At 37.7% G+C, this 27,863-nt stretch overlaps 2 protein-coding genes across 3 annotated transcripts in view; both read right to left on the bottom strand.

The window, feature by feature from the left end:
• Positions 1-587: 587 nt before the first annotated feature.
• On the bottom strand, positions 588-6,229 carry VCPKMT (valosin containing protein lysine methyltransferase). 2 transcript variants are annotated; one of them, XM_049767536.1, is made up of 6 exons: positions 5,907-6,229; positions 5,669-5,779; positions 5,439-5,511; positions 4,354-4,473; positions 3,094-3,198; positions 588-1,650 (listed from the first exon to the last, which is right to left on the bottom strand). In XM_049767536.1, the coding sequence occupies exons 1-6, from the start codon at positions 6,170-6,172 to the stop codon at positions 1,636-1,638; spliced, it is 690 nt and encodes a 229-aa protein (XP_049623493.1). In that variant the 5' UTR covers positions 6,173-6,229; the 3' UTR covers positions 588-1,635. The 2 variants fall into 2 exon arrangements, with proteins under 2 accessions (XP_049623493.1, XP_049623500.1); XM_049767543.1 differs by lacking the exon at positions 4,354-4,473.
• A 987-nt stretch (positions 6,230-7,216) lies between these two features.
• SOS2 (SOS Ras/Rho guanine nucleotide exchange factor 2) overlaps positions 7,217-27,863 on the bottom strand; it is an 87,290-nt gene continuing 66,643 nt past the window's right edge. Inside the window, exons 15-23 of the mRNA XM_049767018.1 lie at positions 26,096-26,215; positions 25,747-25,909; positions 22,309-22,426; positions 19,924-20,096; positions 17,986-18,102; positions 15,917-16,178; positions 15,203-15,244; positions 10,271-10,380; positions 7,217-8,918 (exon numbers count right to left, since the gene is read on the bottom strand). Of these exons, the coding sequence (XP_049622975.1) occupies positions 8,406-8,918; positions 10,271-10,380; positions 15,203-15,244; positions 15,917-16,178; positions 17,986-18,102; positions 19,924-20,096; positions 22,309-22,426; positions 25,747-25,909; positions 26,096-26,215 (1,618 nt within the window). The 3' untranslated portion in view covers positions 7,217-8,405. The remainder of the gene's footprint in view (positions 8,919-10,270; positions 10,381-15,202; positions 15,245-15,916; positions 16,179-17,985; positions 18,103-19,923; positions 20,097-22,308; positions 22,427-25,746; positions 25,910-26,095; positions 26,216-27,863) is intronic.

The raw sequence follows: 27,863 nt of genomic DNA, 5'->3' as shown, positions 1-27,863 counted from the left end.
AAAAAAAAAAAAGAGCTGGACAGCCTGTGATAAGCTGGGTATTTCATAGCTGAAGACCTATTAAAAATGTTTATCAGAAGAACAGTGGAAGGGGGAAGCAAGAAGGGTTTGATGAACCTGCAGAGTCACTTATTTTTACAAGTTTAATAATGCCATGGAACCGGCTTGCAAGTTTATCATCAGTCTAGACTTCACTAATAATAGCTGGTGCTATCTGTAACTAACCAAGTATCATATATTCACTGTGGTGATTAAATAGCTTAATAGAATGCCAGGATAGTAAAAGTATTTTGAAAAAGAACAGCAAACTTACTTTAAAGACTGAGGCCTAAAAGAAAAAATTGCTTTTCCCTGTTTCTTGAGTCACTACTGGTGGTGCTCAGGAGCTACTCCCAGCTCAGTGCACAGAAGATTATGCTAAGGAAACCATGGAGTGCAGGGGATTGAACCTAGGGATTTTGAATGCAAAACATGGCCCAAGAAATTCTACTATGACTTTGAATCTAAATTTCTGCTTTCGGGAAAGCAGTCACATGTTTTAGAAACTCGTTTTCTTCATATTAATTCTGAAACATTCAGTCACAGTATCTCAAAAATAATGTTTATTTTAACACATAAAATTGCTAACTAGCACCAATATCTGTAAAAACTAGAATATTACTATTTCAGGTACTATTACTCTTTTGAAATGTTATGTCTGAAATCCTACACAGATAAGTCTAAGTGAGCAGATGATTACAACAAAACAGAACTATCAGTGTTTGGCAAGTATATACATAACTCTACTGTTGTCATTAAAATACCTTTTTGTTCCATGTAAACAGATTAACTTACCAGTGTTTTTAGTTAGATTTTCCAAAAGACATACATGAAGATAAGTGAATTCAAATGTGAGCCTAAAAATGAGTTTTTCTCTTTCCCTTTTCAAATAAAACATTTTATAGTCATTTTTCTCCCTTTCGATGCCAATTTCTCACTTTTGTTCTAAGCAACCCATTATAATGTAACGAACATAGACATGTACAGTGAAAAAAAGAGAAACTTTTGCCAATTTAGGCACACAACACATACTTTTAGTTTTAAAAGTAAATGAACATGTTTACAACCAATGAGAATGCTTAAAAGCAATGAAGTATAAGATAGACATCTGATAAATACTATTGCTTTATTATGTGAACATGATATTTCATCTTAAATATCTTACAAACTAAAATGTACTGATCTAAATTTAGTCAGTACTATAGAGTAATGTATTTCTCTTTAAGAAATTAAGTTGTCTCTTATTTCCTGGAAATATCCCAAGTCACCATGCTGTTCACTGTTCACTGTTTAGTTTTAGCAGATTTTACGTGAATCTCATCACCTATTTTGAGGAGTGACTGATACATGTTTCTTTTAAGCAGAGCTTGATGCTGATCTAATTATGTTGTATTTCAGACCCACTGGCAGGCAGGCAGTCACTTGTCATACTGCAGGCAAGACCATGGTGGTTGTCGTCTATACATGGAATCTCTAAGTCATGTTGGAAAAAATCTGTGAGCATAATCTTCCCATGCTGATACTGTATGCACATGCTCCATTCATACCTTTCTCTTACCCAGGTTGCTGGAGGTTTGGGTAAGGTAGTGAAAGATTTCATGATGGAAATTTCTATATATACAAAAAACAAATAGAAAACTTAACAGATAATTACTTACCACCAATTGCTAAATGTATTTACTTATACTGGGGTGCTTAGGGGCTATTCCTGGGGTAGGGGTTGTCATTGCTGGTGGTGCTTAGTGGACCATCCAGTGCCTAGCCTTGAATCTGGGGTGCCTACTTGCAAGATAAGCAACCTTAACCCTTGCACTATCTGGCCCTTTATCAGATACTAATTATTATTACTTAGGCAATATGCTTTGTAAATGCTAAATGCAATCCAACAACCAACCATGCTTAATGTTTAGAGATGGATCTTTGCTGATACCTAAAGCATTCCAAGCAGAGGAAAAAGATATAGGGTCAGAAAGATAGTACAAAGGGCTGGAGGGCATTCTGTGCTCTCAGGAAACCGTGACTAGATCCCCCATTCCTGGCAGTGCAAGGTTCTCTGCACCCCCAATCCCCAAAATCCCTAAACAGAGATACTGTGCTATATCAAAAGTATGCCCACAGACCAGACGATAGCACAATGGTAGGTATTTGCCTTGCATGTGGCTGACCTGGCACTGACCTGGGTTTGATTCTCATCATCCCATATGGTTCCCTGAGCTTGCCAAGGGGGCGATTCCTGAGCACAGGTAGAGCCAGGAGTAACTGGTGTGCCGCTGGGTGTGACCCAAAAATCTTTACACTTTGTTTTTATGTATTTATACAGCTTTTATGTCTTCAATTTTTTTTTCTAGTTTATTTTTTGTTTTTTGGGCCACACCTGGCTGTGTTCAGGGGTCATTCCTGGCAGGCTTAGAGGATCATAAAGGGTGCTGGGAATTGAATCCAGGTCAGTGGCATGCAAGGCAAATGCCATTACCTGCTATACCTCTAGATCCAACCTTTTCCAGTTTAAAAACTATGCAAAAGCTTCAGGAAAAACTTGATCTCTTGAGGAATGCAACTTTGAATTTTACCTTTGTCTCTAACATCATAAAAAAAATTAGTTGATCTAAATGACTAATCCCAACATTTTTCTTTATAGTCAAAATACCTAGTCTTGTTATTAGTTATCTGCTTTTGGTTAGAATACATGCACAACAGTTCCCCTAAAATGGAGCAAACATTCCAGTTCTCCCAAGCAGATGTTTGAAACCATGGACAATACAAACATTCCTATGATAAAATATAATCTACACATTTAAGCCTCCATGATTTAAAAAAAAAAAAAAAAAAAAAAAGGATTACATGGGACTGGAGCAATAGCACAGTCGGTAAGGTCCTTGTCTTGTAAGCAACCAGATTCAATCCCCCCAATTCAATATAGTCCCCTTGAGCACCACAGGGTGTGGCCCCCAAACTGGAAAACAAAAACAAAAACACTACCTCAAAACCCCAGTAAAAAACCATGAATATATTCCAAGAAATTTCTTCAGAAGATAACGTCAGGAAGGTATTTACCAATTTTTTCTTTCTGATGTGTAAAATATGGATATCTTCGCTTCGATACTCTTCATCATGTTTTTCCAAAGGAATTTTTTCAAAGTCAAAGTCTAGTTGAAGGAGCTATAGATTTGGACAAGAAAAACTTCAAATTCAGAAAACGAACTAGAGGATAGGGATGTAGCTTTGCAGTAAAATACTGGCCTTGTATGGATGAGACTCTGGGTCTGATCCCCAGCACCATAAACAAATAATTTTATTATAATAAATAAATAGCAATAATAATAAATAGCAACTGACATGTGGTGACAGAGGCCCAAGTATTGGTCACCTCTGGAGCAGTACTGACTGGGGTGGCACATATGTGAGCTTTCTGAGATCATAAAAATAAATGCTCTGGTCATTCTGTTCATTTGTTAATATATTTAAATTAGTTTTAAAGTTCATTAAGAAGTTTCAAGAGAAACATGAAAACCATATCTACAATATATGAAATAATCATGATTTCTCTAGTCCTTTTAGAGATTAAAACTGTAGGGCTGTATAGTAATACATGCAACCTGGAGTCCTTCATTCAAGAATGTTCTACTCTCCTTGCAGCTTCTAGTTCATTAAGGAACTCTTTCCTCTTTTAGGAGCCAGAAGCTTTCGCCAGCATGGGGAATAGCAAGGCTCCATGCCGAAGGCCTTTTTACCAAGCTTAAGGGGGGCTGTGGGGCTCAGGCTGCCCCCAACAGCCTTCCCTCTTCTTCCTCCCAGACCCCAGGACTATCCCTGTGTGCCGCCCATGGGGCCAGCGAGGTGGGTGCCAGGGAGGAGTTTAAAGGAAACCCCAGGCTTTCCCCAACCCCCACCCTGCACAAGAGGGGCTGGCTTGGGGAAGTTACCGGCAATTTTCCTTCCCACCAGTGTCCATTCTCAAACTGCGCAGGGGCACTAAAGTATAGATAGTTTATAATAGGATATCATAGGGTTTAATCTATATTTACAGTATACAGAGTGTCTATGTTGTATACTTTCCTTCCCTCCTTGGATCACCATCTTACAAGAATGTTCTACCCTCTCTAAAGTGTCCAAAATTTCATTGGACAGCCACACACTGCATCACTGAAAAATTATCACTAAAAAGACAGATTCAATAGAATGCCTTCTTTTATTTTACTTGTTTTTCCCTCTTTTTTTAAAATTTGGTCATCATAAAATTAGTTATTTATGTTGTGTTAGGCAAACAATGTTTCAACATGAACACACACCAACACCCTTAATTGAATACCTTACCTCAAAATATTTTTTCTCAATTTCTGGATTTTTCCCCATTGTTCTTTGTTCATAGCAACATATGATACAAGTATCAGTTCCGCTGAGATCTTTTAGGGTTTTCAACAACGGTTCCAAAGACTGTCCGAAAAGGAATATATTTTTGATTTATAGCTACGTCTATTTTTTTTACTCTTAACCAATTAGGGAGTTGGAAGGGAACTACTTCTAAAAGTAGTTCCAACTTAACATTTATGAAAATTAGATTTCTTTTAAATGAACCAACTATTATACTAATGTTTCCAGAGAAAGGTTTTCAAATGACTTCGTTTTCTACTTCTCAGGAGAAAACAAATGAATTGACTTTAATGGAAAGGGTTTATTTAACTTGGAATTTAAACAGTTAACACTTTGTCTACAGAATCAAGTCTCGTAGCTAAATTTAAGCCAGGGCCGACCTAGATTTGATAGCCAGCATCCCATAGGATTGGTCCCCTGAGTGCTACAGGTATGCTCCCAAATTAAAATTAAAAAAAAAAAATTCTGACTCTGGGGGCCGGAGCGATAGCACAGTAGTAAGGCTTGCCTTGCACGCAGCCAACACCAGACGGACCCTGGTTCGAATCCTAGTATCCCATATGGTCCCCCAGCATGTCAGGAGCGATTTCTGAGCACAGAGCCAGGAGTAACTCCTGAACGCCTCCAGGTGTGACCCAAAAACCAAAAACCAAAAAAAAAAAAAAAACAAAACAAAACACCTCAGTCTGATCAATCTTGCCACACCACAGAATTAATTCTTACAATGTTTATTTGTAAAGAATTAATTCTTTACAATCTAACTTAATTCTCTATGTCATGATTAACACATTAACTAGTAACTTAAAAAACTTAGCTTTTGCTAATAGATCCAATATTGATATTTTACGGAAAACTAACAAAATGCAAGTAATAAATTTCTTTATTCTGTTTCAAAGGCATGTAATATATACACTCACTTTTGATGTTTATTTTCCTTTACTGCGACAATAAAATGTAAAGAAAAGTGTGCTTTGAAATCTTTGAAAAATGCTACATCCTTTTTTAAGAAGGCTCATCTACTTGCTTACCTCTTCATAGTATATGCAGTCAGCCAGCAGTATGTAGTTTGGTGGCGAAGAAAAATCTTCTATTTCTTCCCCCCTTAAAAACGTCAACCAGACATTTTAACTGATGCTTTGACCATGTAAAACGTTCGTTTTAGAAACAAAACCCAGCCAGTTTCCCCACCCTTAGTCAATCCCATGCAATGAAAAGCAAGCCAGAAAAATGTTCAAACAAGCTGAAGGGCCATACAAACCATTTCAGTACCTTGGCTTGAACAGAACCAGTCACAAGATGCTTGTTCATATTAATGTTCACCTTGAGCAAGTCTTGCAATTCTTCCAGATCGGTCACTACAACATCTGCCCTAATAATCAAAATTAATGGACGTGAGGTCTAGGGAGGCGAATGGGCGGAAAGCAGCAGCTACTATTTCTTTCCCGGAAAAGCAAAGCCGAGCAAAGCTCGGCCCTTCCCGCCAACCCAGCTCTCACCCGAGGGTCGCAGCCATAAGGCCCACCGCCCCGGTCCCGGAGCCCAGCTCCAGCACCGAGCGCCGGCTCAGCGCGTGATCCCCGTCGCCCGCAAACGCCGGCGTTTCCAGGTACTTGGAAAGGACGATGGCGGCGTCCCAAACCACGCAGCCCACGCCGCCGGAGCCGTACTGCTGCAGCCGTAAGACGGTGCCATCGCGCTTCTCTACCACGCGAACGAAACTCCGCAGCGGATCGTCCGCAGGAGACTCCAAGGGAGCCGCCATTGCTGCTCCAAAAAGGGATGCGGCGCCCGGAGACGTCGCATCCCGCGCATGCGCCGAGGTACCGCCTAGTGGCCGCGCCAGCCACGGCGCAGGCGCGAAGGTACCAGCTGCAGAACCGGATTCCCTCCGTGACTTAGCGGAAATGACATACGGGTCAGTGGAGGGACTTAGGCTCTGTAGTGCTGGAGGATGTGTATGGAAACCATACATGGCAAAACAAATAAGATAGTCTAAAACATCACGTTTTGACAAGGCCATTCTAATTATATCTGCTGTTTAAAAAGCAAAACCAACCTGAGTGTTGCTCACCTGGCCGGAGACTAGATTACAGTGGTTATTATTGGCCCTTCCCAGGTAAACTGCTACGACTCTACCATTGGAATCAACTGTTCCTAGCTTGCTCCACATTTGTTCATCTAAAATGGATGAAAGTTACTACTGGAACTTGTATTCTTTTTTTTTTTTTTTTTTTTTTTTTTGGTTTTTGGGCCTCACCCGGTGATGCTCAGGGGTTACTCCTGGCTGTCTGCTCAGAAATAGCTCCTGGCAGGCACAGGGGACCATGTGGGACACCGGGACTCGAACCAACCACCTTTGGTCCTGGATCGGCTGCTTGCAAGGCAAACGCTGCTGTGCTATCTCTCCGGGCCCGGAACTTGTATTCTTTTGTTATGTGAAGAAAATATTTTTTTTTACCCTTTATTGATTTGATTGATTGATTGGTCTTTGGGTCACACCCTGCGATGCCCAGGAGTTACTCCTGGCTCTGCAATCTGAAATCACCCCTGGCTGGACGAGATCATGTGGGATGCCAGGAATCGAACCGGGTCCCTCCCGGTTTGGCTGAATGCAAGGCAAATGCCCAACGCTGTGCTATCTTTCCAGCCCTAATGTGAAGACAAGTTATCTCTTTAAAATCTCATCACTGAAATTCATTGGGATTACACAACAAATTGCACAGAATACTGAGAATTTGGTATACCCCTTCAGAACTCAACAGCCGCCCCATCCCGTTCCTTATAATGAAAACACATCTTTTAAACATTCTTTAAAAATTAAGACTGGGGTGATTTATTAATCTTGTTAAGAACTCTGATACAAAGCACAGTAAAAGGCCATAGACCAGTAAATAAACAATGTGGCTTTTGGCTACTTAACAACTGCTGCTACCACATAGTCAAGAAAACACCTTTTTTTTTTTTTTTTTTTTAACTTTGGAGTACAAATGGCAAAAGTTTTACTCACTTCTCTGATTAAAAAGTTTTAAGTATTTGCTGGTTTAAATATTACCAATCTAAAAACAGGTTTTGAAATTTTAGTTAACATGAAATTTAGAGAAAGTTACTAGTTTGATCCTATGCCATATGAGACTTTCCTTCGGAATTTATGAATTAGTAAAGTAGCAGTTTGCATTATAGGCCTCGAGTCACTTAAATTTATATAGGTTATTAGCATTATCTTTAAATATACAATATAAACAAAACTGTACATACATGGCATATTAACTGTTTTCCAAAACAATAGGCAACTCATTAGCTAAAGACACCATAGTCTGCCAAAATAAAAGGCACATCTGAATGAGACACATGTCCTATTTTCCTCTATGATTGGGCTAGAACATCATTTTAATAAAATAATTAACAATGCATTCTGATTTTTTCATTCTATTTTTCATTTTTGTCAAGCAGCAAATTCTGGTATTTAAGACATGGCATTACAAAATTTTAAGAACAGTGGGTGTTGTTCACAATTGTTTTCAATGTAAAAATTAGAAGTAAAATCTAGAAGATGGTCAAAGAAGTTTAAAAATCAGTAACACCATAAACTCCCTATATTTGTGTAAATTCACTGCCTTAAAAAGGCACCTGTTAACTCAAATTTGAAAAAAATCCACAAATGCACTATCCCCTTTCAGTGCAATCAACATCACTTTAACCATATTTTACCGGAGTCTACAGTGCAAATATAAATTCTTTATACTGGCCTTTTTGGCAGCACTGAGGATCCAAGACAAGGCAATGCTACTGATCACCTGAGGATAATGGTTGACTTTTGTATTTTTACTTTTTAAAAAATTTGTAAAAGCTTATTAGATCAGTAGCATTTTTATAAGAGCATTATTTGTAAAAAATACTAAAATACTATGCCTTTTTGAATAAATTAAAAAACAAAACAAAACAAAAGCAATCTTTACAAATACCATTCCAGTGTCAATGACTACATATGGCTAAGGTCATTGAGGAGTTTCTGCATTTTCTAACAAAGGCAGTCTATACAAGGGGGGATGTGAAAGCTCCCGTTTATAAGTCTTTGGTGGCAGTTTTGGTAGATGAGGGCTTGAATTCTGCCTTGGTGGAACAGGGGGAGCTTGAGGATGAGCAAGACTATTGTGACTAGAACTGAGCACATAGCATCGACGAGGTACCCTTGGAGAGGGTGTGCTAGGAGGAGTGTTTGGTGAATTGGGACATGTATTAACGTCTCTAAACCAGTCTGGATCTCTGTGCAGATGTCCCAGTGGAGGTGGCTGAAGATTAAATGGACAGTTTATAAAGTGTTCCGGAGGCCGAAGGGGAACTGGAGGAGGAGTATCAGGAAGAGGATCTCTTGGTGGTGGAGGAGGTGGACTATGAAGAGGCCCATCAAATGCACCAGTTGGAGCAGGAACTCTGGGTTTCACCTTTGGAGGAGGAGGAGGTTGTCTTGGTGGAATAGCAGGGGGATCGTCATCAGATTTTATGTTTCCCTTTAAAACAAAACAAAACAAAACTTATGCCTCTGTTCTAAAATTTTTATAAGTTTCTAGAAGACTGGTAATTTATGTGTCAAAATAGATCCAGAGGATCAAAATATAATGATTATATTTATTTTTTATTTACAGTTTTTTTGGGCCATGACCAGCAGTGTTCAAGACCTATTCTCAGTGTTGTTCTGGGGTCACTACTGGCAGTGTGTGGGGGACCATATGTGGTGGCAGAGATCAACCCCAGGTCAACTGCATGCTAAGCCAAGTGCCCTTCCTGCTCTAGTATCTTTCCAGTCCTTATTTTTTGGAGGGGAGGGAGTTATACTCAGCTTTGTTCAGGTTATTCTTGGCAAGTGCTGAGGCAAAGTGGGTGGGTGGATGGTGCAAGAAACCGAACCATGATAGGCCTCATGCAAGGCAAATGCATTAGCCCTTGCCTTATTTCACTGGCCCAGAAAAGGTTTAATAATCTAATTGGTGAAGAAATTACTTCCATTTTAATTCAAGGCTCATTTCAATATAATATATAAATGATTAAAGTGAACTCTTTAAATGAAACCTCAGGTTATCCTGCTTTATATATTGTTTTCAGAAATGAATGTAAACTATAAAAGGCAAATGAGTGAAAAGAATGTATAGTTTATATATAAAAAGATAAGACATCAAGAGAACTTAGTATACTACTTGGGCACTTTATTTCTACTTTGTCCAGTGAAATTTAGCAGGAGTAGGAAATCTGTCAAAAACACAAATTCTGGGGCTGGAGCGATAGCATAGTAGTAGGGCATTTGCCTTGCACGCGGATGACCAAGGATGGGTCAGGGTTCAATCCTCGGCATCCCATATGATCACCCAAGTTTGCTGGGAGCGATTTCTGAGTGCAGAGTCAGGAGTAACCCCTGAGCACTGCTGGATGTGGCCCAAAAAACAAAACAAAACAAACCACAAAAACAACACAAACTCTTGTGTTAATAACAAATAACACATACTAAACAAACTAACAAATAACACAACTAAACCAAAAAAATTTTGGAAATCAAATTTTAACAAGTCTTCTAGGCAATTATGATGTAGCCTAAAGTTTGGGGTGTCCTGGTATGACATTTATTCGGCTTAATAAAAAAGGTGTGTGTGTGTGTGTGTGTGTGTGTGTGTGTGTGTGTGTGTTGTGTGATGATTAAACAAATATTTATTTTCAAATAAAACCCCAAAATGTTTAAAACTATAAAAGGTGGACAAATGATAATTTATAAGCTCTTTTAAGAACAAACACTTTTTTAAGAGTTAAAACCTTTAGTAAGTTATAAAATAATTTGAATTAGTTAAGGTAGACCTAAATCCTGGGAGATTACCTTGGAATTTGAAGCATCGTGATCAAACTTTTTTCGTGGAGGAAGTGGAGGAGGAATCAGTGGCTCTTCACTTAGTTTATGTAAACTACCACATGAACTGAAAAAAGACTCTGAAGGGGTAAAAAGATTCATTTAACCACAGTTCACATAAGACAAAACTCAATTTCAACTTGTGATCACTCCTGCTATGGTGTCTGTTAGACTACACTATAGCTCCCTGTTTGTTAGTTATCCTCTTCAATTAATCTCTATATTTACTTTTGTCTTCCTATCACCTAACACAATGCCTGGTATACAGCAATTCTGAAGTTAAATGAAGGCACACTATTCAAGATTAACAATGATATCCTGCTATCTGAAAAGGGTTAAGATCTAAAACAACCCAAGTTCCTGAGAACAGATGAGTGGATAGAGAAATAGAGGTACATCTATACAATGGAATACTACGCAGCTATTAGGAAAAATAAAGTCATGAAATTTGCTTATACATGGATACTGAGATATGCTAAGTGAAACAAGTTAGAGGGAGAAGGATAGACAAAGAATAATTGTATTTATTTGTGGTATAAATAAAAAAGCGATAGTATGATAATAATATCGAGACAATAGAGACAAGGGCCAGTAGGAAACCTGACAAAAATAGTGGAGGAGTGCAGTTAGGGCAGAAGGGACTGCTATGATAATTATAACTAAAAATGATTACTCCGGACGAGAACTGGGTGCTGGAAGAAGATATAATAATATGCACGGTGTCCCTTCAGTAAAAGTAGTGCAAACCACACTGTCTAAAAGTGGGGGAGGAAGAGAACTAGAGTGAGAGAGAGTGAGAGCGAAGGGAGGGAGGAAGAAAGAGAAGAGAGGGGGGGAGGGAGAGAGAGAGAGAGAGAGAGAGAGGGAGAGAGAGAGAGAGAGAGAGAGAGAGAGAGAGAGAGAGAGAGAAGCAAGCAAGTAAAGAATGTGAGTGAGCCCTAGATCTAGGTAGGCAGGGAAAAGGTGGGAGGGAAATTGGGGATACAGGTGGTGGAAATTGTTTACTCATAAATATGTATGATTGAAACTCCATCCTGAACAACTTTGTAACTGTAAAAAAAACCCTCAACTGTATTATGAACAAACTTGTAACCATGGTGTTTAAATAATTTTTTAAAAAGATTTCAAACAAACATATTTGCATAAACTGCAGTAACGTCCAGATCAACCAAAATCAGAGGCCATATATTTCAAAGCAGTTGGTATCAGATTCATTTCTTTATATACAGGTAATAAAACTACATTAGAAGACTATCATGTAGGGCTGTATCTTTCTCTTTACACATTTCTAACAGATAACAGAATTGTTATATAGCTATATTCAAGAAAATTTATAAAATAAAGTATAGGAAAATTACCCCTAAACATGTCAGACATATATTGTATATGAACTGTTTTCGTTTTCATTTTTTTTTTTTTTTTTTGGTTTTTGGGCCACACCCGGCGGTGCTCAGGGGTGAATCCTGGCTGTCTGCTCAGGAATAGCTCCTGGCAGGCACGGGGGACCATATGGGACACCGGGATTTGAACCAACCACCTTTGGTCCTGGATTGGCTGCTTGCAAGGCAAACACCGCTGTGCTATCTCTCCGGGCCCTCGTTTTCATTTTTAATTCATGATTAAAATCATGTTCTGGGGGTCAGAGATAAACATGTCAGACATATACAGTATATGAGCTGTTTTCATTTTCATTTTAATTCATGATTAAAATCATGTTCTGGGGGGCCAGAGATAAGGCAGTTGCTTACACACACACACACACACACACACACACACACACACACACACACACACACACACACACACACACACACACACACACCCCACTCTGGTTTGAATCCTAGAACCATATATGGTCCTAAACATAAAGTCCTTGAAGACTTTAGTAGCTCTAAAGACTGCTATATGAAGCCCCTAACAAAAATAAAAACACGTCCTATGGCACAGTGACCAAGGGTTACTTATTATTATTATTATTATTATTATTATTATTATTATTATTACTACTATTATTACTTCGTAACTCTGCCAAGGATAAGTTGGGCTCACAAGAGGTTGTTGGGAAAGTGATGATTTTAATTTTTTGTTTTTGATCACTCCAGGTTTGATGCTCAGAAAGGTATCTGCAGTGGTTCAGGGTGGGTGGTGGTGGTGAATTCTGTGCTAATCCTTGGTGTTTTTCACATGCAGATCAGAACCTCAATGAGTTCAATTGTATTTATTTTTATGTAGTGGTTTGGGTCATACCTGGAGATGCTCAAAATTTACTCCTGGCTTGGCACTCAGTAATTATTCCTACAGTGCTTCGGGGATCATATGGAGAGCCAGGAATTGAACCTGGATAGGCAGCATACAAGACAAATGCCCTACCTGCTTTATTCTAGTCATTTCAGTCCCAAATAAATTCAATTTTAAAAACTGTATGAGCTGCTTAAGGAATATCCAAATCAAGATGTAAAACTCAATATTCCCTACCAAAAATTTTGTCTTGTTCAGAATCATAGACTCTGTAGTCATCTCAGACACTTTTGTTGGCTTCACAAAGTAATAATAGAAACAGGGAGCCAGAGAGATAGCATGGAGGAAAGGCAATTTGCCTTGCATGCAGAAGGATGGTGGTTCAAATCCTGGCATCCCATATGGTCCCCTGAGCCTTCCAGGAGCGATTTCTGAGCATAGAGCCAGGAATAACCCCTGAGTGGCGCCAGGTGTTACCCTCCCCCCCCTCAAAAAAAAGAAACAGTATATATTGGCACATGTGTGGAAATGTAGGCATATGTGTCTTAGAAATACTTCTTTGAAGCTCCAATCTAACTTCATTTGGCCAATGGAATGAGAGGATTTATGATGCATCTCTCAGTCTTTAAAAAAAATAACTAAGTATCTTGTCCTTCATCTTCCTGGGTAAAAATAATAGCAGCAACAAAAGTATATGCTTAAGATCAGAGATGAAGGTCAGAGTTTGAGAACCACAAATTTCCCTGCTATCTTGAAAATTCAGCACAGCAGAGCTGTATACTTGCGGACTACTGTGAAATAAAATTCTATTTTATTTAATGTAATAGCTATAAGGCACAATTTGCTATAGCAAGTACACTCTAGTTAAAAAAATAAATGAGAGTGCCGGAGCAGTGGCGCAAACTGTAGGATGTTAGCCTTGCTATGCACTAACCTAGGAAGAACTGCGTTTTGATCCCCTGGAGTCCTATAGGGTCCCCCAAGCCAAGAGTGATTTCTGAGCACATAGCCAGGAGTAACCCCTGAGCCTCAGCAGGTGGTGTGGCCCAAATCCCCACCCCCCAATTGAGAGGGGCCGGAGAGATAGCACAGCAGTAGGGAATTTGCCTAGCATGTGGCTGATCCAGGATGGGCCCGTTGTATTTCTGCCATCCCTTATGGTCCCTTGAGCTTGCCAGGAGCAATTTCTGAGCACAGAGCCAGGAGTAACCCCTGAGAATAGCCAGGTGTGGCATAAAAAACAACTAATCTATCAATAAATTGCTTTAAAAAATGAGAATATAGAATTACACAAGAAATTTTGTCTATTTTGTTCGGTGCTACATTTTTGTATAAATAATTCCAAGTATGTTAGGAAGATTAAAGGGTGTAATCCTCATGTCCAATAAAGAAAAGAAGTAAAGGCTGCTCCCAACATAATAACTAGAATACAAAAACACTGCTAAAAAATGTGGACCTAATGGTTCAAAGAGATGGAGTATATGTTTTGCATGTAGGAACCCTATGTTTGATTTTGGTTGTGTACAAATTCCCTCCAGCCCCTCACCTCCTAAGAGCCACCTGGTGTAGTTCGAAAAGCAAAACAAAAAAACAAAAGGTGGCTATGTCACTGGAGAAACAAGAAAACCAATGGGGATAAGTGAGAGATACTGAATAGCTATTACTTTTATTTTAAAGTGTTTTTAGCATTATATACCTTTTAACCTTTGAATTTGTCACTTTGATAAAATAATGAAAACGTATGGGCTTGAGCAATAATACAGCAGGTAGGGTGCTTGCCTTGCACAATTCGACCTGAGTTCAAACCTGAGTTCAAACCTTGGCACCCCAAATTACCCTGAAGCATTGCTTGAAGTGAGCCCAGAGTCAGGAATAAGCCCTGAATATCAACAGTGTGGCCCAAAAACCAAAAGAAAGAGAAAATTGAACATTTTAAAAGACTAAACTTAGTTTTCTCATAGACAGAGACTCTTACTACTATTTAATTGGGGGACTTCTTTCTAAAAAGGCGGTCTTTTTAAAACCGTAAAGAATAAAAGATAACAAAAGTTGATTGTATTTGTTGTTATTATTATTGCATGTGTAATTATGGAGTAAAAATGGCAAAAATGTATCTTAAAATTCTACTTTATAAGATGTGAGTGATTATGGGCTAACCTGAATACCTGATAAACATTTTATTATTTCCATGGAAAAAACCACGAATAAAATAGGGGAAAGACAGGCAACTGATAGGAAACTTCTGCTTATTCTGCACCAAGCAATATACTTTTTTTTTTTTTTTTTGGTTTTTGGGCCACACCCGGTGACGCTCAGGGGTTACTCCTGGCTATGCGCTCAGAAGTCGCTCCTGGCTTGGGGGACCATATGGGACGCTGGGGGATCGAACCGCGGTCCGTCCTAGGCTAGCGCAGGCAAGGCAGGCACCTTACCTCCAGCGCCACCGCCCGGCCCCCAAGCAATATACTTAATGTGTTACAATATTGTCTTATTTGATCATTAACAAAATTGGAGATGTTGAGTGATTCATACAAGGTCATACATCCCCAAGAACAGAAACAGGTAATAAAGTAATACCACAAAACAATTTAAGTTGTTACCAATAAAATGAAATTTAACTTATTTATAAAATTTTTATTAGCATCAACTCAAATTCATACTTACTTGAATGCGGCAAGAGGACTGGTGCAAAGATACTATTGCTGCCTATTGAAATGAAAAAGAGTGATTTGTAAGAGGAAGACGGTAAGTTTATTTTATTTTAAAAAATAAAGTGACTTTGCATAAAGTCACTTTTGTAACAATACACAGAATACAAGATAACTCTGTGCCTTACCTGCTTTTTTCCTTTCATGGCATTAAGTAATTCCCTCCCTATGACAGTCCTTTTTATTTGTTTTGTTTTTGGTCACACCAAATCCCTGGAGGCGCTCAGGGATTATTCCTAGCTCTGAGCTCAGAAATCATTCCTAGGAGGCTCAGGGGACCATATGAGATGCCGGGGATCGAACCCTGGTTGGCCCCAGAATGATGATAGTCTTTTTAAGTTTCTTTTATAGTCTTATCTGTTTATATAAGGTCACCTTAACCTTCTTTTACAGTCTTATCTATTTATTTTCTTATTTACTGCATTCATCCTATCCTTAGGATCAATATAGGGCGAAATAAAGCTTTACTGAATGAATAAATTAAAAGTGAATATGCATAAACAATACAAATGATAATTTATCCTATTGTACTAATCAGTATTTTCACATTTAGATGTCATTTTCACCACTACCATAGTTTGCAATGGATTTAATAGTTCCCTATTTAAAATGAAAACAATCTGAAATACACCATTCCTTTTTTATCAAGTGGTTTATAGCAAATACATACCACAGGAACTGTTGAGATCCACATCCAAAAACACACTAAGGTCTGAAGAAGCAGATACTGGTGGAGTAGAAGGTGTATTTGGAGAGGTTGGTGCTGACACTGTTGACTCAGCATCAGTTTCTGTAATTCGACTAAAGCTTATTTTACATGGTTCTCTTTCTAGAGGTGTTGGATGACCTCGTAAAGTGCCTGAGGTAGAGCCATGTCGGCCTGTATTAGGCCTTATTCCAGGAGATTTTAAAGAGAAATTTGATTTCCTAGCCTAGGAAAAGTAAACATAATCACCATTACTAACTTGCATGCATTTTTTTTAAAGAGCTGTCTAATTAATTCTTAGCAAACAGTTAAGGTAGTATGACAAAATCCCAACATGTAAGGAGAGTCTAACAATCATTCTAGGTTTAGAATACTTTGGGGGCCCGGAGAGATAGCACAGTGGTGTTTGCCTTGCAAGCAGCCGATCCAGGACCAAAGGTGGTTGGTTCGAATCCTGGTGTCCCATATGGTCCCCCGTGCCTGCCAGGAGCTATTTCTGAGCAGACAGCCAGGAGTAACCTTTGAGCACTGCCGGGTATGACCCAAAAACCAAAAAAAGAAAAAGAAAAAAAAAAAGAATACTTTGGGATATGATTGGCATAATTTTGAAGCCTGGGTATAAAATTATTGAAAATCCATGTGAAACCACCTTTTGCTTCTAAAACATCTAATCTTAAACTTCTAGTCACCAACACCAATTTTATATTTACTGTGAATGTAAGATGTGAATTTAGAATTTAAAAAATGCTTTAATTCTTTCTAATAGCAAATGACAAGCTTTAAGGTTTTATTTTTTGTTGTTAAAAATTGCTATCATTGTTCCCAATCGTTAACTCTGCTGCCTTTTAAAAACTCTTGCAGTGGAAAAAAAATAAAGAACTCAGGTTCAAACAACCTGAGAGTATAATCTTATCTGTGCCAATATTCTAATCTGTAGCTCTAAAAAGGTAAAAAAAATAAAAATAAAAAAAAATAAATTGAGTCAGTTTTTATGTTAGTAAAAACAAAATTCACATAAAATTTTAATGAACAAGATAATGAGACTAGCTTTCTGGTTGGCCCAAATGTGGCATGCTGCGCATGTTTTTTACTTCCACATCGTGCTTGACTTTCAGCTACATAGATCATTTTATCTTTCTTGACTCCAGTTAACATTGCAAACTAACAAATAATTATGGGCTTATGGACATGGTTCAAAGTGTCTAAGTACATGTTTTGCATGTCCAAGTCTCTTCAACCCCTAGCATCACAAATCCCTGCCCTCTCTCCCAATACATCCAGGAGTGACTACCAGGGTGGACATAAAAAAAAAAAAGAGCAAGGAACTAAATCAGGAAATTTTAGTGACAAGTGGGATCTAGTGGCAACCAAGTATCAAAGGCCGAGGTTAGACACATGTACTTACTCCTTCCCAGAGCTTTTAACTGCTATTCCATCCATCTACTGTCAATTAAGGTTCTCCCTTTCTCAAAGCTTTTCTCTCAATACTAGAAAGTTTCAAAAGTGAGCAAGTTAAGTGGCACTAAGATAAAGAACCAGCTAGATTTCATTAAAAGGCTGGAAGTTGTGGCTGGTGCGATAATACAGGCCTTGCATGTAGCTGACCTGGATTCAAAGTCTAGCATCCCATATGGTCCCTGACACCCCCACCACTACCCCCACCACCACCACCCCACAGAAAATTCCTGAGTGCAGAGCCAGGAGAAAGTCCTGAGCACTGTCAAATGTAGGACCCCTCTCTCACTCCAATAAAGAAAAGAGACTGACATTCTTCTGAAGTATTAATACAAATTTAAAAATAGAATTAAGAAGCAGTCTGGTAATAGATGTAGTGCTGGAAAAATGTATAATTGAAACAATCATTAACGGTACAGTAAATCATGGTACCTTAAAGAAATAAAAGAAAAAAACAGTACAGTAGTACAAGAAAACACTGTAAGAACTACATGATATAAATGATAATTTTAATGAATAGGTTGATAAAATATATTTAAATAAACAAAATAATTTTTCCAAAATTATAATAAACTTACAAATCGAGGTGGTTGTCTGCAATTTCGGGGTTCGATTTCTAGTGACTTGTTGAATAAATAATCTGTAAACTCTTTTTCAGAAGCACTTCCCATGGGATTAAGATTTTCAAAGAACCTCTAGAATTAAACAATATTTAGCTATCTAAAGTGTTCAAGACAAATTTAGAGTTAAAAACACATAAAACATTTACAATCAGAGAAAAGTAAAGATAAAGTGGATTAGATTTATTCAAAAGTAATTTCAAGAACAATTCTAAATTTAAACTTGCCTCTACTAGTTGCAAGACAAAATGTCCTATGCACTGTGCTATTGCTCCAGCCCTCTCTAAGTTTAATTTTTTTTGTTTTAATTTATCTTTTTGTTTTGTTTTGTTCTTGGGCCATACCCAGTGCCGCTCAGGGTTTAACTCCTGGCTCTGCACTCAGAAATTGCTCTTGGCAGGCACAGGGGATCGGGAACCACCATCTGTCTAAATCAGCTGCGTGCTATCTCTCTGGCCCCTAATTTTAATCTTTTAGATAGAAAAATTAGATGATTTAGCAAAGTACAAAAAAAGAACAGTAATTTCACTATTCATAAATTCCATTGCCAACATTTAACTACTAGAATATCCTTTTAATATTACGTGTGTGAGTGTGTGAGTGTGTGTGTGGGGGTGTGTGTGTGTGGGTGTGTGTGTCAGTCATACCCAGCAGCGCTCAGGGTTTACTCCTGGCAGGCTCGGGAGACCATATGGGATGCCAGAATTCAAACCACTGTCCAAGGCAAATGCCCTACCTCCATGCTATCTCTCTGGCCCCAAACATTACATTTTTTAAAATAAATCTTTAAGTACCATGATTATAAGCATGTTTGTGGTTGGATTTCAGTTATAAATAGATTACTCTCCTTCACCAGTGCAACATTCCCACCACCAATATCCCCTTTCTTCCCTGCCCTGCTTGTGTTCAGGCATTCTACTTCTCTCATTCTTTTTTTTCCTCCCTTATTCTTCTCTCTCATTCTTTAACATTGTATAACATTACATTTTTATTTTGTTTGATAATATATAATGAAAGAATTTCTTCCCACTATATCAATTCAGTGTTCTTAAAAAGGATAAAATGCTTGGGGCTGGAGAGATAGCATCAAGGTACGGCGTTTGCCTTGCATGCAGAAGTTGCATGCAAGGGTTCGAATCCCGGCATTCCATATGGGCCCCTGAGTTGCCAGGAGCGATTTCTGAGCGTAGAGCCAGGAGTGTGGACCCCCCCCCCCAAAAAAAAAAAACCAACAAAAAAGGATAAAATGCTTAATATTATTGTAATATATGTCAAATAGCAAATGGCTATTACTAATAGTCCTTATAGGGGAATTTTCCTTTTTCTGCATGAACATCAGAAAACTACTTTCATTCCATGTTGTCATTCATTCCTTGGCAGTGCTATTTTAAATCAGTGGCACAAAGAAGGGGAACGTAATTTATCTATTTTTGGTTTTGGAGCTACCCAGCAATGTTCAAGGCTTATTCTGTGCTGTGCTAAGGGGTCAATACTGGAGGTACTTGAGACCATATATAGAGACAATAATGGCAACACACAAGGCAAGTTCCTAAAGGCTCTCTCGGGCCCACAAAGAGGAAAGTACCTAATAATATAGTTTCTACATATTAGTAGCACAGTGTATCTAACATTTAACATTACTAATTCTAATAGCTTACTACTGTAAAAATTGCCTTTTAAAGAGTTTTTTTTTTTTAAAGGAAAGGGCTAAAGAGATTCTTCTATAGGGGCAAGACACACGTCTAGTATTGGTCGCTGGTACCACATGATCCCCTCAGCAACATTGCCAGGTGAAACCCTGGTGGCCCCTAAGCCTGTGTAATCACTGGCACTGCCGGGTCAATTAGCTAAAACCCACCTGTCCCACAAACGATAATAAGCAAAGGAAATACCTACCCTTATATCGGGTTCTATCCGTAAACAGTAAGGTTGATTCTGATACTGTTGAATTTCTCCAGTAATTTCAGCTACTTTCCTTCTCTTACTGAAATTGATCAAATCTTTCCCTTTCTTTTTTAAAAAGTCATTATTCCCTTCTTCAGTCTTCAGAATATTCGTTAAATATATCCCTAATTAAAAAAGTATTGAAGACGAGTTATAATAAAGTTGGTCACTTAACTATTTGGAAAAACAACTGACATAGAAAGTTGAAATACATCTTACAATTTAAGAATCCTATTTTAATAAAGTTAGAAATCCCTAACAGATTTAATCATTAATTAACCATTTTAGGACCAGGGAGAAAGCTCAGTGGGCTGAGTTCATGCTTTGCCAGTGGCAAATTGTGTTTAATTCCTAGCTCTAATGGTATCCCTGAGCATCACTGGAAATAATCCACAAGGAGAGGATTGACAGTAACCCGAGAACTGCCCAGGAATGGCCCCGACAGAAATCAATTTTTGAGTACACCATTCCTGTATTACCAGGTTGAACTAACTGGTCAATACTAGACTTTAGGTCAATACTAGGTGAATTAGTTTCTATTTCATTTCCCTGCTCCAAAAACCCATTTACTGTATTGTCCTAATAGTGGATGATAAGATTTAAACTTATAAGAACAGAGAGTACACTTAATCTTTAACCAAAGTTGAAAAGCCAATAAAAATCAAATTTGGGGGAGGGGGGTTTGGGCCACAGCTGGCAGTATTCAGGGGTTACTCCTATGCTCAGAAATTATTCCTGGCAGATGCAGTGAACCATATGGGACGTTGGCCAAACCTCAGTCAGTCACTTGCAAGGAAAACATTCTATCCACTGTGCTATTGCTCCGATCCAGAAACCAAATAATAATAATAAAAAAATAACATGAAGACATTTAAGCAAAAAGACAATTATGGTTTAATTTGCTAATCCTTAGGCTAAAGGATTAATTTACAAAGTATATTTCAAGTGCCAATTCTTCTCTAACCATTTTAATATTCGATTATAAATAGTAATGCCAATAGTCCTAAATAATCATGATTAAATATTAATTTTGGTTAATAAGATCACAGGCTTATATAGAAATTTTTCCAAATACCATAAAATTAGGCCCCAAAGTTTTTAGTTACTCTTTTATACACAATGCTAATTCATTTAAATAAATGGTTCTCCACTGGGAGCAATTCTGTCTCTTAAGGGACATTTAGGAATATTTTTTCTATATATCCCCCCTAATTTTTATTATAACATCACAATGTAGCAAGTTGTTCACAATACAGTCATTTCAGGCCTTAAATCTTCAAACATCAATTCCATCAGCAGTATGACCTCCTTCACCGGTGTCCCCAATTTCCTACCTACCACTATAGCCTGCTTCCATGTAGGAAAAAACATATTTCATATTGCTGATTACAACCCAAAGATAGATGGAATTATCAAAACTTAGATCAACAGGGGTCAATTTGAAATGACTGCTTTATCTCTTTCAGTGTGTCAAGTGAGATCAGTGTCTAAGGATTTATTGGGTAGTGGTTGGTGCTAATTAAGCTTTCACTGAGCTTGGCATATTACTAGGTAACTTTCTCATGATATTTCCTATGATACTACTGGACTGGCACTACTATAAAATATTGAGGTGTTTTTAGATCTGAACAAATTTTGTGGCTTGGAAGTATGATAAGGATAAGTTGAGGAGCTGGTCCGTTTTTGTCAATGGTTGTACATAGGTTGTGGCGTTAGGCTGTTGTAGTTCATTTAGAAAGGAAAATCTGATCCCCCTAACCCCCTTCTGAGAATACCACAGAAGTATCAGTCAGTATTAGTGGCCATTATTCTCATTTGGAGCTTATTTGTGTTGGAGTTATGCTGATTTCTGTCAGAAAGATGGAGACTGTGGGTGGGGCTGCTGGAGTTTGCAATGGTGGGTGGGTGTGAAATCCAGACATTTTGATGATCACAACTCTGTGTGTAGTCTGGGAGTGAAATAATTAAATGCTCAAAATCCAAAATTCATAACCTGGAATCCTAATGGCCAATGTAGTAGTATAAAAAGCTGGGGCCCAAAATAGTGGCATCTACATGGATGATATTAGTACTCTTACTGAAATTCCCACACAGAACATCTCTATCAGATAATTATCTATATTTTATAGATAAGGAGTCTAATTTTTATCAATATAGTTAATGAACATGATGACTCAAGGATTAGAGATGTGGCAAGTGATATTACTAGTATGTCTGAATTGGATTATACATACAAAGAATTCATGTATAAAACCAGGAAAATCCCCTGTAATAGCTGGTTTCACTGAGCTATGCTACACCCTTCATCAAAATATAAATCCATAAGTCGTAACTTACCAAAAAAAGGCACACAAGGTGGATTGATTGACTTGAGTTTTACTAGGTATTTTTTAAAGTGATCTTGACTTAGTTCTACAGCGTCATCCAAAATTCTCTTTTTTCTTTCCTGCAGTGCCTTCAAAATACAAAAGTTGAGTGTAATTTATAAACTGTAATTGTGACATAAATTATATGCAGTAAGAACTTTGAATTAAACATTTTATTTTTAGGCTATACCCATCAGTACTCAGGAATTACCTCTGCTTTGTGCTCTGAATTACTACTGGAAGTGCTCAGGGTATCCAGTGTGGTGCTGGCGATTAAACCCTGGTTGGCTGTGAGCAAGCAAGTGCTCTATCTCCTTTACTACTGTTGAGGCCATTACATTTTATTAAATTTTACACATTTAAAAAATAAAGTTTAAAGAAATGCAAAGTATGCCTTTCTATACTTATCTGTAATAATTTTGCCTAACATATAAAACTTAAAACTTGGCTTTTACTATAAATAGCCAATAAAAAAACTCTTGAGGCCACTTGAGATATACTCTGGGGTATATATGCTCAGGAGCCTTGGGGTGCCAGGAATCAGTCATGTGGCCTCATTGCTATACTATACCCTGACCCCTTAATTTAATTTAATTTTTTTAATTTATTTAAACACCTTAATTACATACATGATTGTGTTTGGGTTTCAGTCATGTATGACCCCTTAATTTTAAAACACATCTCCATACTGCTTTTTGGAAAGACTGCAATATTCACTTTCTCAAAGGTGATATCTTTTTATGGGTGAAAATCTAACTTTCTATCCACTTAAGGCATTTAAAAAATTTTATAAAGGCACAAACACAAAGAAATATATTCTCTAAAAACAAAGATTTGTTAAACTCAAATTATAAAACATCCATATGTGTTAGTTCTTTTATTAAAAAAAGAATAAAGGCAGTATAAACTGAAGAAAATATTGCCCAATATCTGCTAACAGAGATCATATACAAGTTAATGAAAGAAAATATCCAAATGAAAATAGGTAAGTTAAAAAATCAAAATGGCCAATAAATACATTTAAAATTATTTATTCTGTTAGTGATTAAAATACTAATTTATTTTAAAAAATTTATTAAAAATGAGAAAGTATGGGCTGAAGAGATAGTATAGGGTTTAAGGCGCCTGTTTTGCATGCAGCTGACCCCAGCTTAATCTCTGGTACTGCAAATAGTTCCTCAACAACTGCCATAAGTGACCCCTGAGCAGTCCAGGAACATTTCAACTCTGTATTTCTTTTTTTTTGTTTGTTTTGTTTTTTTGGGGGGGTCACACCCGGTCCTGCTCAGGGGTTACTCCTGGCTCTATGCTCAGAAATCACTCCTGGCAGGCTCAGGGGACCATATGGGATGCCGGGATTTGAACCAATGACCTTCTGCATGAAAGGCAAACGCCTCACCTCCATGCTATCTCTCCGGTCCCCTATATTTCTATATATAGATTCTGCATACTAGATTATAACAAAATATAACCAGATACAATTGTGCCACAATACAGTGGTGAAATAAATCAAGTCTCTATAAGGCAGAAAAGCATGTAATGAATTTTTGTTTTAAAAAATAAGCTTACTAGCTTATTAACAAAAAATATTCAGGCCATAAATATCTATGTATCACTTTTGTTATTAAAAATATATGTGCAGGGGCCGGGCAGTGGCGCTAGAGGTAAGGTGCCTGCCTTGCCTTCGCTAGCCTAGGATGGACCGTGGTTCGATCCCCCGGCATCCCATATGGTCCCCCAAGCCAGGAGCGACTTCTGAGCGCATAGCCAGGAGTAACCCCTGAGTGTCACCGGGTGTGGCCCAAAAACCAAAAACCAAAAAAAAAAAAAAAAAAATATATATATATATATATATATATATATATGTGCAAAGGCCAGCGAGGTGGCGCTAGAGGTAAGGTGTCTGTCTTGCAAGTGCTAGCCAAGGAAGGACCACGGTTTGATCCCCTGGTGTCCCATATGGTCCCCCCAAGCCAGGGGCAATTTCTGAGCGCTTAGCCAGGAGTAACCCCTGAGAATCAAACGGGTGTGGCCCGAAAAACCAAAAAACAAACAAATAAAAAAATATATGTGCAGGGACTGGAGAGATGGCATGGAGGTAAGGCATTTGCCTTGCATGCAGAAGGTCGGTGGTTCAAATCCTGGCATTCCATACGGTCCCCTGAGCCTGCCAGGAGCGATTTCTGAGCACAGATAGAGCCAGGAATAATCCCTGAGCATTGCCGGGTGTGACCAAAAACCAAAAATATGTGTGTGTGTGTGACCAAAGACCAAAAATGTGTGTGTGTGTGTGTGTGTGTGTGTGTGTGTGTGTGTGTGTGCCGGGTGTGACCAAAACCCAAAAAAGTGTGTGTGTGTGTGTGTGTAAAATACTCAAACCAATGTCAATGACAGTAGAATCAAGAGACCCAAATTATAACAATCTAACAATCTATACACAAAATGGACCTGTTATGATAGCAGTCTAGCGATTTCTGAGCAGATAGAGCCAGGAATAATCCCTGAGCATTGCCGGGCGTGACCCAAAATCCAAAAAAGTTTGTGTGTGTGTGTGTGTGTGTGTGTGTGTGTGTGTGTGTGTGCGTGCGTGCGTGCGTGTGTGTGTGCGTGTGTGTGTGTGCCGGGTGTGTGCTGGGCGTGACCCAAAATCCAAAAATGTGTGTGTGTGTTGTGTGTGTGTAAGCCCTAAATACTCAAACCAATGTCAACAACAGAATCAAGAGACCCCCAAATTATAACAATCTATACACAATATGGACCTGTTAAGATAGTAGTCTAGGGGGCTAAGGGTGAAGGTAATGGAATGCATGTTAGGAACTATGGTGGAGGGGGGGTCAGCACTGGTGGTGGGAATGGCCATAATTCAGTCACTATCATTATGTACCTTAAATACAACTATGAAAGACTTGTAATAAACAAACAAAAAAAAGAACTGAAAAAAATATATGTGCATTGTCCTTCCACATTCTGTAGTTTTAAATTTTTCCATAATAAACACTAGAATATTTTAAAGGAAAAATTTAAGTTTAGAATGGTTTCTCTCCATGTTACCCTTTGTTTTTAATAATACCATGGTAATTAGTTTGTATATTTATATTTAAGATCATTTGTCATTTATTTGAAATTATCAACATACCACTGAAAAAATCTCTTGGAACTTAAATAGTCATAAAGTCTTTATTTTAAGAGAGTCACAAGTCATCTATATTTTACTGAGTAATAGCTTACTAGAATACAGATATGTTTTCTAATTTCTTGATATTACCTTAGGAGTACAATGTCTTTACAAATGATTTACTCAAAAAGATCAATGAGGAAAAAAAAATCTTTTACATTAATTTTATCTACATTAAAAGGAAAAATATTATTTTTTTCCAAAAAGGAGAAAATAGTCAAATATTAAACTTACCTCAAAGGTATGATCTAGTCTGTAAACAGATACTGAATTTACTGCACTGACTATCTCCAATACACCGTTGAAATTATTCAAATCTTGAAAAACTTGGAGAATTTCTATAATTCTACTTAATACTGCCACCCGTTCCTCAAAATTTTCTGCTTCCACAATGCATCTAAGCCAAAGAAATAAAAAATTTAAAAACATGTATGCATGTGCACACACACATATTGTGGCCTAGAAAGAAATTTCCTCACATTATACAGAAAACAAGAAATGTATTTTCTGTTAGAAAATTTAACACATGCATACTTTAATATTAAGAAGTAATGAAAAAAAAAAAAAAACCCTGAAAACTCACTTTTCAAACCAGAGGGTAAGGTTTGTGGTATGACGAATCATTTTTAACAAATTTGGAGAATTTATTTCTTTATCTTCTTTGGTCCACACACTCCCTACAAGTTCAGATGGTTGGACTTTTCTGTAAACCAAAAATCAATGCAACTAAGTTATAAGATATAAGCATCAGAATTATTTAAAAATCTCCTAAATTTAACCAAGAAAATGTTAACCCTAAAGATAATGGGCAAACACAGTAATAGGTCACATATTTACAAAAGAATATAACCAAATAATGCACAAATCTGAAATATCTTTTACTCAGAAAAAAGAATACTAAAAGAAATGAAATCCCATTTACTCCTATTAGGTAAATAAAAGTCTTGTATAATAAAGAGTGAAAAAGCAGGAGTTCTCTTACGTGAAATAAAAACCAGATACAACCAATTTGCAAAGCAATTTGCCAATATTTTCTTTTCTTTTCTTTTTTTTTTTTTTTTGTGGTTTTTGGGTCACACCCGGCGGTGCTCAGGGGTTATTCCTGGCTCCATGCTCAGAAATTGCTCCTGGCAGGCATGGGGGACCATATGGGACGCCAGAATTCAAACCGATGACCTTCTGCATGAAAGGCAAACGCCTTACCTCCATACTATCTCTCCGGCCCCATTGCCAATATTTTCTAATAATGAAGATATACAAAATAGATAACTCAGCAATTCTATATCTAAATATATACTCAAAATAAGCAGATTAAAAGAGAACATTACTAAATGTTTGCAAGAGTGAAAACCCCCCAACAGGGACTGGAGCATTGGTGCAATCGGTAGGACATTTGCCTTGCGCGCGCTGACCGAGGACAACCACGGTTCCATCCCCCAGCATCCTGTATGGTCCCCCAAGTCAGGAATGATTTCTGAGTGCATAGACAGGAGTAACCCCTGAGCCTCACCAGGTGTGCTCCCCGCAAAAGAAAGAAAAGCCTCCAACAATCTAGAGGCTCATCAAGATATAAATCACAGAATATTCATACAATGAAATAACACACCACAAATTAACTAGAGCTATAATTTTAAACAAATACCAGAACAATTTAAGTAAAAAGTATGCTACAAAATGATACTTAGACATACAATCTAAAATATGTAAAGCAATGTTATAAATTGCTTATAGTTATTAATACAAATTATTATGAAAATACAAATCAATTACATGAATAATTGATAATGAAGAACAGATATAATAAACACTAAATACAGAATAGTAATTATTCCTTAGAAATAGAAATTGAGAATTACGAAAATAATTCCAATTTTATTTGTAATGATTTGTATTTACTTATAAACCTGCTTTACATTTTACATTTTTGAATGTCTGAAATATTTAATTAAAAAATCAGTCAAAAGGGGCCAGAGAGATAGCATAGCGGTGTTTGCCTTGCAAGCAGCCGATCCAGGACCTAAGGTGGTTGGTTCGAATCCCAGTGTCCCATATGGTCGCCTGTGCCTGCCAGGAGCTATTTCTGAGCAGATAGCCAGGAGTAACCCCTGCGCACCGCTGGGTGTGACCCAAAAAACAAAAAACAAACAAACAAACAAACAAAAACAATGTTAAAAAATCAGTTAAGGATCTGGCAGATGAATCAAAGAATCAAATGTATACTTTGCAATTGGGAGTGCATAGTTTCCTGAATACTGCTGAGATCCCTCCCAATATCAGAAAAATAAAGATCATATAATCATAATCATATATAGTTAGGTTAATAAAATGTAAATACTGACAAATGGAGTGCC

Source organism: Suncus etruscus, chromosome 2, assembly GCF_024139225.1.
Source record: "Suncus etruscus isolate mSunEtr1 chromosome 2, mSunEtr1.pri.cur, whole genome shotgun sequence".
NCBI classification, from domain to species: domain Eukaryota; kingdom Metazoa; phylum Chordata; class Mammalia; order Eulipotyphla; family Soricidae; genus Suncus; species Suncus etruscus.
This window is presented reverse-complemented; position numbering and strand designations above follow the sequence as displayed.